This window comes from Monopterus albus, unplaced genomic scaffold (genome assembly GCF_001952655.1).
Source record: "Monopterus albus unplaced genomic scaffold, M_albus_1.0 scaffold94.1, whole genome shotgun sequence".
NCBI lineage: Eukaryota > Metazoa > Chordata > Actinopteri > Synbranchiformes > Synbranchidae > Monopterus > Monopterus albus.
This window is the reverse complement of record NW_018127974.1, coordinates 2,185,039-2,195,461: the sequence shown is the minus strand read 5'-3', so window position 1 is coordinate 2,195,461 and position 10,423 is coordinate 2,185,039. Positions and strand designations below refer to the sequence as shown.

General features: G+C 39.1%; 1 protein-coding gene across 2 annotated transcripts in view; it reads right to left on the bottom strand.

Annotated features, from left to right (window-relative positions):
• Positions 1-6,984: 6,984 nt before the first annotated feature.
• The window catches only part of kcnk5a (potassium channel, subfamily K, member 5a), an 11,723-nt gene continuing 8,284 nt past the window's right edge, over positions 6,985-10,423 (bottom strand). For both annotated transcript variants that reach the window (XM_020608738.1, XM_020608737.1), the window contains exons 2-5: positions 9,338-9,449; positions 8,875-9,041; positions 8,602-8,770; positions 6,985-8,334 (exon numbers count right to left, since the gene is read on the bottom strand). In XM_020608738.1, the coding sequence (XP_020464394.1) occupies positions 7,379-8,334; positions 8,602-8,770; positions 8,875-9,041; positions 9,338-9,449 (1,404 nt within the window). In that variant the 3' untranslated portion in view covers positions 6,985-7,378. The remainder of the gene's footprint in view (positions 8,335-8,601; positions 8,771-8,874; positions 9,042-9,337; positions 9,450-10,423) is intronic.

Genomic DNA, 10,423 nt, shown 5'->3' with positions numbered 1-10,423 from the left:
GAGGATGACTTACAAGGAGCTGTCTCTACATCTAGTTAGGCTCCATTCATTTGGCAGCATGAGTTCAATTTTGAATGCTTTTGATTGATTCTGTTTGAATTGGCACCACCTCTCATCTGTCAATCACATCAACACAGGTTGCTTTAAGCAGTTTGGCTGTGACAGTAATAAGTGTCCGGTACAGTTGTGAGGTTTACACTGCCTGGTTTACATTTATGTTAGATGTTTCAGCTTTATTACCCAGTTCAAAACAGGAAAGTTTTCAAAAACTAATTAAAAGTTTTATTAAATTTAATTAATTTGTTATATTCATTAATGTTAATTTAGTTAAAATTTGATTACATTTTAATTAAACATTACATTACTTTGATGAAGTAATTAGTAAAATAGTTGTATTACTTACTAGATTTTCAACAGGGTAACTAGTAATCTGTAACCTATTACAATTCAAAAATAACCCTCCCAACTCTGCCTGAGGCCAACATGACCAGGTGTTATTGACATTGTTCAATGCAGCTCAGTGTCTCTTTTTCCCATCCTCTCTTGACATGCTTTAAAAAGCAATGGGCATTTTGCCAGTGTAGTTCCTGCATCCTCACTTACAGTCCCACTTGGCTCTCACATACAACACACATACACACACTTACAGTATGGTGCATGTACACTTAAACATACAGGTATAAGCTCACCTCTGAGGGTATCCAAAAGTTTCCGGTCCGGAAAGACGGACACTAAAACCCAGGAAACAATTGGTTGTCAGAAAGGTCCTTGGAACCAAATCAGTAACATTTCCCCATCCTGGACCAATCCATATTGAGCTGTTGTTGCTTCGGCTATTTCAGAGGCCACAGAAACAGCTCTCCGGTCCCGTTTTCCTTTGTTGATGAGGAAGCGAGCTGGTATCATTCTGTCCCAGGATTGACATGTTGTTGATTCACAAAGAGAGATGGCAGTGAGTTATTTATGCACACTGTGCACTGTTTTAAGACCTTGGGCGCTTTGAGGATTGTTTGGTGTTGCGGGCATTTCGATTAAGATATTCTTCTTGATAGCCATTCAAAGAAGCAACTGAGTGACATGTAGCACAATGGGATGGTGGAATTAGAATAAATATAATTAAGCCAAGACTTAAAAAAAAATTACATGCATGTAAGACACATTGGTGACCAATATTAAATTGATTTAGTTGCTGTATGTTCTGACTTTAAGGTCTTTGCCAACCTCGAACACTGCCTTGCTGTAATGTATTCACGAGCACACGCTATGTCTGGGAAACACACTTTGAAGGAAGCAGTGCAGTGTGAAAGATGGAGACTGGCTGTCACACTCCTTGCATAATCTTACACTAGAAGTAACTAATACTCAGACATGGTCTGAAAACACTACAGGCGAGTGTGAATAGGATTCTAGTCTTAAACTTATGCATATTGGAGGCTGAAGTGTGAGAAATCAAACATCAAATATTTAAAAAGTATATCTTGAAGATGTTTTTGACTTTTATCACATTAAATGGCAAAATAATGAGCTATTTTTTAGCCCATGCCTGCTGGTTGTGTTACGCTAACCAACGTATCAATGTCACATTTCAGTAGCTCACTAACACCAAGTTAACAATGCTGATAGGAGGGAATGTACACATGCTTGTAAAAAACTAAAGCAAGGTCTAAGGGAAACTTCCTCAGAAGACTGTCAAGATTGTAATAAGGATCCAGAGATTATGACAAATAAAATCTGCTCTTTGAACTGTGCAGTGGAAGTCTCAAGGTGCTCAGTAGCAATATGTAACCAGTTTGTTTTTGCTATCTTCAGGTGTAAGGCCTTCAGTATTTAGTGTGGTTTTGGTGTATGTTTCCAGATCCTATCAGCAGGTTAGAAGTCAACAAACCAAACTGAGCTATGCCTTTATCTCAAAAGAGCAAATGACTCCTTATTCCTTATCATCATTAATCTTGCTCTTACATTTCCCCAACCATACAGAAACATCACTGCTGACGCTGTGGAAAATGTGAAAAAGTGTAAATGCTGTGAAGATGAGAAGACTCTGATGCTCCTTTGCCTGTGGTTATTGCAGAATGAGAATGAAGGCATTCATAACCTCAAAACAAGTATATATACTGACACTGGCTCTGAATCAGCCCATTGATGCTCATCACAAAGAGTAACTGAGACTAGTCAAAGTCCTGAGGCATCTCTCAAATTAGTTTTTTTGATGATGAGACCAGCCTTACATCCTCCCTTGTCTTTGCATTGTGATGCCTGGCACATAGTGCACAACACCTCCTGTGAGCCATAGTACTAATCCTCGCAGGATATGGATGATACGAGATGTTTATTTGCCCATAGACAAATAAAATGTTCACACGTTATCAAGAAGGTAAAGCAACCTATAATGGAGCAGAAGATTTTGCTGTTCTCAACTTCTGAAATCTGGTGCCATGATTTAAAGGCCCTCAAAACCTCTTTGCTCATTCATCTTCCTGCTGTGAGTTATGGGATCCGACACGTACACAAAATTATCTGAGTGTTTAAATAATTGATTATAGGATTTTTGTATTTGCGTTTTTGTTTGAACTCTTTCTGTTGGAAAAGATGTCACATACTCATATGAAACAATCCAAATTTCACATTATTCAAATCACAATGATTACAGTTTGTGGGCTGTTTGCTTCTGTTGCCAGACGTGTCAATCAAATTTGATTAAATCACACATGCACCAGCTGGAGTGAGCTGCAGCTTTTGAATAAATGGTAAATGGACTGCACTTATATGAGTGTTAACTGTTAACTTTTGGGTTAAGTTGCCACAGCATACATACATCCATACAAAAATACCCAAAAAGTACTACAAAAAAGTTTAGTTAGACAGAATTAAACAGCAGTGGCTTCAGTATCATCTGTACATACTGGACCAAACTTTGGAGTGAGGAACTTGAAGACATAAAAGAGGGCTGATTTAAGTTGTGCCTGGACTCCCACAGTAACTGGAGGCATTCTGAGTTTCCACCAGGCTCAGCACAAGTGAGCCCTGTCTTTAGTTTGGTTCAGTAACCATCATCAGTTAAGGCCTCAGCACTAAAAATTTATGAGGGTGAAGGTTAAACAACGCCACCCATTCTGGTAAAACAGTGATGGCGGAAATGCAGTTAGGGATGTTTCCACTGCAGATTTTTAAACTGTGAATCTGTGCTTCACATGCCATCAACCTGAGAAGCAATAACACCAGAAAGTAATCAAAATATCAGTGTGTTGCTGACCAATTCATTTTTTCTTCCAAATTCATGTTAGAACTTAACACGGGCATGTCTCTTAATTGAATTCTTCTGCTGAAAAAGAATGTTTATTGAATGATATGAGTATTTATATAAATCTGAATGTTTATTGTTCTCTGGTGCCAACAACAGCTTGCCATTATGCACACATTAATCTAATGTCTTTTCAGAAGATTGAAACATGAACAGCCTCTCTCAAGTAGTTCCATACTTAATAAAACTTGCCTGCATTCCAATCATGAACTGATATTCTAAAAAACTACTAAAGTAAATTTACAACACAAACAGATATTATGCAGGAATTCACCCGGTTTGTGCACAGAATAGTAGCAATTGTTCGGTTTTCAGTGTTGGGATTATGTCTGTGTTTGCATTTCGGCTTTCTGCTCCTTTTGCAGTGTGGTTCACTCATCTGACAGCATGATCTTGAAGTGTGTTGGTATAATGAGCAATGCCAGGCACCACAATAAGCTTGTACACTACGAAGATTTTGCACATGAAGTTGTTGACACTGAGGAGGACTAGTTGCATAAGAATGTCTACGGAAATAGCAGGTGTTTCCTTATGGCACCCTGTCAACCAGCAGATGGTTTTCTAAGTAAGATTCCCAGATCCAAGAATACATATTTAAACTTCTCCAAAATAAGGCTACATTTTACTAAACTAAAATATCTGACTTGTGTACACACTTAAAGTTTTTAATTATTTAAACTTCCAGGTAAATGGTCAAATATTTCCAGTTAAGCAACATTTATTTTGTGGATGAGGAAATACCCCAGTTTTAGCTGACAGTGAGTTTCATTAGCCACAATACAGTGAAGATTGAAGAACTGTTGTGAAACCTACACGGAAAAAAATTAACTGAAAAGCTGGCTTCACAATTGCTACTCTGGATTTTCCACGACACGGGTGAGCTCACAAAAGAATGGCCAAACCAGATGCAGCAGAGACCAATATCCTGACTTAGTCCCTGTGGGTCAAACCCCATAACACCTCACATTTCCCATAACTCATTTCAGTAGCACCGCTCATTAGACCCTATCTGCATTCTGAATACCGATTTCTTTTAAATGCAAAAGCCTTTTTACCATGACTTCTGTTTTAACATCTTTGTTTAGCATGTTACACTGCAGACACATGGAATTACCACTAAATACAAACAACAACAAAATTTCATGGCATCCATTTGTTGAGAGGTTTCTTTCTGAAGTGATGAACTGACATTGCCGATAGTGTGGCTGAAAATTTTTCTCATGGAGATCTCCTGTCATAAGACACAGAAGAGGTACTGTACAACTACTCAATAGTACACCACATGACGTGCACACCGAGGCTCATGCGTAAAAACAGCTGGACTTATCCTTGAATATAATGTAATGATCTGAACAATACTGAAGTTTTATTCAATGTTTATTACACGTAAAATATATTTAGTTAGAAATTCATATACACAAATAATTTAATCATTAAAAAGACAATGAAAACAGAAATATACTGGAGTTTTTACAAACACAGTGGCACAACATTCAGAGGAAAACTTGGGACAATGGGTTAAACCAGCCTAACCTGTTCTTTGTTAATGATCTAGTGACGTGGTTAAAAATCAGCCCATACACGTACAGTACCAGTTACATAGTAATGGTGGACTATGACACTCGGGAAACCCAGTGAAAGAGAGACTAAGGGATGAAATGCACAAAAACGGTGACCCTGCGATGAAATGCAAAAGAGCAGGAAAAGGAAATAAAACAAAAACACCCAGTGTGAATGATTACATCATTTCAGTGACTCATTGCAAGTACATTCTAATGTACATGAAACACTGTACTGTATATCCTCTGCTATATAACATGGTTGGGTAGTACGTCTTGAACCTGGCATGATCGTAGCCTTGTGTGACACGGCCTCACTGCCATTTTATCATTCATAGTAACAATGTTTCAAGTTTGTGTGTGCAAGCGAACATGTGCAAAAGGCTGTGCAGTTAGCAGAACAGCAAAGGGCTCTTTCAAAAGACTAGAAACTACTGGACATTATATTTTGGCCCCTCAAGGTTACAGTTTTGTTCATATGAAACAAAAGGCAAATATAACACACCAATTGAGAACACCAACACTGCTGTCTGTGCCATCACTAAAACATTCATCAAGAGGATAGTGATCTATTAGAAGTTAACCTTGGCTGCCTGTCATAGGCAGTACTTCAGTATTTATGCCAGTGCGAGCCCCTAAAGGCAAACACGCAGCAAGGCCATGTCTTGAACAGGGCTGTGTTTGTAGCTGCTGATGGGCTCTGAGCCAGTATTTACATGGCAAATACAATGAAGTAATGGACAAAAACTCTGCCCACCTGATTGTATGACGGTGCGTTGGAAGGAAACAAAACTTGCAAAACTGTAAAAAACACCTCCATCAGTTGCCCCCACTTATCCAGTCGGAGGAAGACAGGGTTCATATCATTGGATCTGAATCACCTTTTGTTAACCACACGCAACCATGACCTGTGGTCAGGGTCATTCTTCAATTGTACTTTGTTTGCCATTTTCATTGCTGTTTCCTGTGGTGTGCCACCTCCCCAATGCCAAATCAGTAGTTTAAAACCAAAAATATATCAAGAGGGCAATGTCCCTGTAGGATGTATATTATTTTTCTTACTTATTGGCCATCTTCATGGAACTACGACTTGTTTTTTGTAGAAAATATCACATTGTTTTGATACTTAATATGGCTGCGGGTAACAAAGGTGATTCAGATCCATTTATTTGAACCCTGTCTTCCTCCAATTTGATAACTGATGGTGTGTACGCAAATGGAAGGTGGTCATGTTTACTGACATACCTGATAAAGGTCATACAGACAGAACTGGTGTGGACTTAAACTATTGAGCCTAAGTGAGAAAAATACCCTGAAATGAAAAGTTGTTAAAGAGATATAAAGAACATTTGTGCTGTGAAAGTTATATTTCCATTACACACAGTCATGGTACAGGGCCCAGAAGCCAATAATTTGACAACTGACATGCTGTCAGCAGCAAAACAGAACAGCAAAGTGTTCACGAAAGCAGTTTGAGTGTATTTTGAGAGGTATATACTGTACGGTAAATCACAATGGGGGGGGATCATTTGCCAAGCTGATTTTTTTTAAAACAGGAATTTAAAAAACACTTGAAACTGAAGGACACAAAATAATCCGTTAGAGTATTCAGCCATAAATGGTTCTCCTCTCTTTATAAAAGGAATGAATTTCCTTGTAACTTGACTCTCTGTTGGTTTTAGGAGTCTCAGATGCTGCCTGTGCATCACTGATGACCTCTAGTGCAGTCACAAGTTTGTTGCATAGACTCAAAACAAACGGCAATCTCAAACAACACAAGTTGTCAAGGGCTTCACAAAATAAATAGCAAAGAAACAAGAGGGAGAAATGCCCCCTAACCCCTTCATCTTCTTCAAGGACAAATTTTTGGCTCAGGTTTTAAGAAGACAATTGGCACATGGAACAGACTTTTGAACTTGTTTGGTGCATTTGTGCAATGGAAGATTTAAACCCATGGATCCACTGAATAAAAAGCTACCATGTCCTTCATTTTAATAAATAATATAAATAACACCAATATGGTGAATATGCATTGAAGAAACTATGAGAAAACATATACATTTTCATGAGTAAAAGTCTCATGAAAAATAGTTCTTGTTTGGACATTACAATAAAATGTGCCACATAAAGTTTCCAAAGCTGTGTAAAAACCAAATACAACAGATGTTAAATACTCATACGTCAAGCTCTGTAATCCATATCCATTTACACGTTGCAGGAAGCTCAGCTGAAATGAGTCAAAATGAAATTCCAAATTTAAAACTTGATCTTAGCTTTACAGTTCCATAATCAAACCCTGAAAGTGCAATGGGACATTGAATATCCATTCAGTTGGGAGTTCAATAGGCAAACCTAGCTAAAGCTAATACAGTTTAACACAGCTCTACTGGATTAGACTGACTTAGTTTTAGCTAGGCATACCTAATAAACTGCCAACAGAGTATATTTAAATGCCAACCAAGTCAACCATAGAGGACCAGGAAGATGCGTTGACTTTACATTTTTAAAGACTACCAACTCAGGGTCCTGTGTTTTCTTCCTTTGCATATTCCTCTACAAGTTTCTCATAGGATTGACTGTATTCTGAACTGTCACTAGTGAACACAGACCCCTCAGATTCTGAACTTGTTTCTTGCTTAGAGTTTGTTTCAATGTTTTCATCACATGTGGTAATGGATAGTTTTGCTTTAGAATCCTCATCGTCATCCTCCATCTCCTCCTTTTCCTCCTCCAAGTTATTGCTGAGAAAGTTCTCCTCGTCAATAAACGTAATGTTCGCATTTTTAAATGTTAAGGACCGGTACTCTTTAGAATCCCATGTCCTCTGACCACCTGTTCCGCAGTCTGCCACTCCTCCGGTCTCCAAGTCGGCATCCTTGTCAAGTTGGTTTTCAAACATTTGGTCCCCGTCAAGTTCTAGTTCACCCTCTAGACTTTCCTCCGTTAACAGCAAACCACTGTCTGAGCCCAGCAGGTAGCTCTTGGACTTGGAAAAAGCAACAGTGACACGGTCACTAAAACTATAGTGTCGCTTTTGGCGAGGTGAACGATCAAGACTGAGGATGGTGTGGCCATTAAACACGGGAGCATCATTGCAACTCTTTGAACGAACAGTCTCTTTTGGATTATTGGTAGTGCTGCTAGTGCTGCTGTTGGTTCTGCCATCCTTTTTTGTGCCAATCTGCTTTATCAAGTCATTGTAGCCTTCCTTCTTTTTGGACAAGAAGCCGAAGATGTTGACATCATTAGAAGGGGGTGGCAAAGGAAGGGCAGCCTTGTGAGATTCCTTGTATTGTTGGAGCTCATCAAGAGAGAGTTTGCGCAGTTTGCGCCGTTTCTTCAGGGCCTTGTGAGCTTCAATCACCATACGCACTTTCCAGTTAAAAAACAAAGACAGCCAGGCCAACCCCAGGTAAATCCACACTTCCACAAAGTAACGGTACAGAGCTGGGTAATCTTTATTTGGATCCACACCTGGAAGGTCAGTGAAAATGGTCAGTGGTCATTTAAATCCAGTTCTGGCCTGGGCTCATCTGATTGGTTCAATCAAAAGAATTGTTGAGATTAACCATAATTCTTGTTCTAACCTGTGTACAACTTGGATGTGACAAACAACTGATCCAAAAACTGTCTCAGAAATGTGATACGTTAAAGGCAATCAAGGGGAACGTGTTTTAAGCTTTTAACTACAGGTTTTCAGGCTTAAGTTAATAAACTACAAGTATTTTTTTCTCAACTTACCTGCTACCAGGTCCCCAAAGCCAACTGTAGTCAAGGTGACAAATGAGAAATACAAGCCTTCAATGTATGTCCAACCCTCCTGGCACATAAACACAAAAGGTGGAAGAACTAAATGGATCAGCACACCCCAGAGCAGAAAAATTGCTGTGCAGGTAAACTGAGCCTTCCTCTGGAAAAGAATAAAACATTACTTCAGGTGAGGATTTTGCAATACCCTAGAGAGATGAAAATACATTTGCCTGAAATAGAAAAATAAAGTCCATATCAACTTACCAGTGAAAATCTTTTCTTAGTCAGATACTGGCCCAGGTGCTTGGCTCTACCACCGAAGAACTTTCCTAGCTCACTGATCCAGGTAAGACACAAAGGTATGCCAAACAGACCATAGAAGATGCAAAATACACGGCCTGTTGACGTCTTGGGAGCAATGTTCCCATATCCTTTAAAAAATTGAAAATAAAAACAAATGTAATGATTAGGTTGTTTCTCTTTAGTATGACTTCAGAAGAAGGACATTACAAAAAGCCGGGCCACTAATATGGGTTTTCTTAACCCAAGTTCATTTCATTAGTGGTGTTGCCTTCTAAAGTTGCCTGAAAGCTCAATGCATATTTGTGCTGGCAATAGTAATATGATATTTTGTTTATAAAAATGACTTTTATAAACAAAAAAAAATAAAGCCCCCTTTCCCAGTCAGAAGTGGATCCACCACAGATGAACCTCCAAAAGCGCTTACCAATAGTGGTGATAACCGTAGCAGCAAAGATAACAGCATTTGGCCAATTCCAGTTGTTGAAGGTCTTATTGCCAGTTATAGTGACCCCTTGGCCTGCAGCATCAGACACCACCTGAGCACAGAGAAAATAAAGGCCACAAGTGAGAACAGTCTGGAATTCAACTTTAAGAAGAATGAAAGAACAACAGGTGGATGCTATCAATTGGCAGTTTTAAGAGTTAAGCCTGGCTAAGCAAAAGGAACACAGGAAGTTTGCTGTGTGCAAGCTTTATTTCTTCTACTACATCCTTCCTGTGATATGCTGATGATATCGCCAGTGTTATTGATGGACTGAAACGACACTTGGGCACCTTGGAGATTTGCCTTTAACCTGAGGGCTTTGTAGTTCTTACCACTGCTTACTTTGATATGGAAACAGGAAGACATATGCTGGATCCCTAAAGAGCCATTTCATAATCGCACGATAATATGTGGATTCAAAAGCACCAGGTGGTTCCTCACCGGCTGATTTGCTTTTGCACTGAACATAAACAAGACAAAAAAACAAAAACAAAACAAAACTATCATGCTATGCTTAATCCACAGGCGATATGTGTCTTGAGAATAGCATACATTGGCCCACTTCTGCAGCAAACTTTACTGTGTTGAAATTCAGAGTCAGAAAACACAATCATTCTCAACCAAATGTATGCTCACAACAGAAACCGCATTAGCCCTCGACTGTTTTGAAAACACCTGGCCATGTGTGCTATGACAATGCACTCCCTCACACACCAAAGTTCTTCCTTCTCCAAATGTGCTGAAAGGGTGGAAATGTGCATGGGTTGGTACAACTGAAGTAAGCCCTCAAGTACTAGAATATGCTTGGCCCTTATAATAACAGGTCTGTGACTATTCTGCTCTGTAATTACCAACACGGTATTGTTTTGCCTGCTTAAACAACACTTTAGGATGACAGTAGAGAGGACCAAGTTTGGAAAAACTTCACTTGGGAGGTTAACTATCCTGCTTATGCATTATTACACGTCAGTCCTCACAACGGTTTACAGGATCTATAACAACCACTTTCATTTACTGGATTATTTA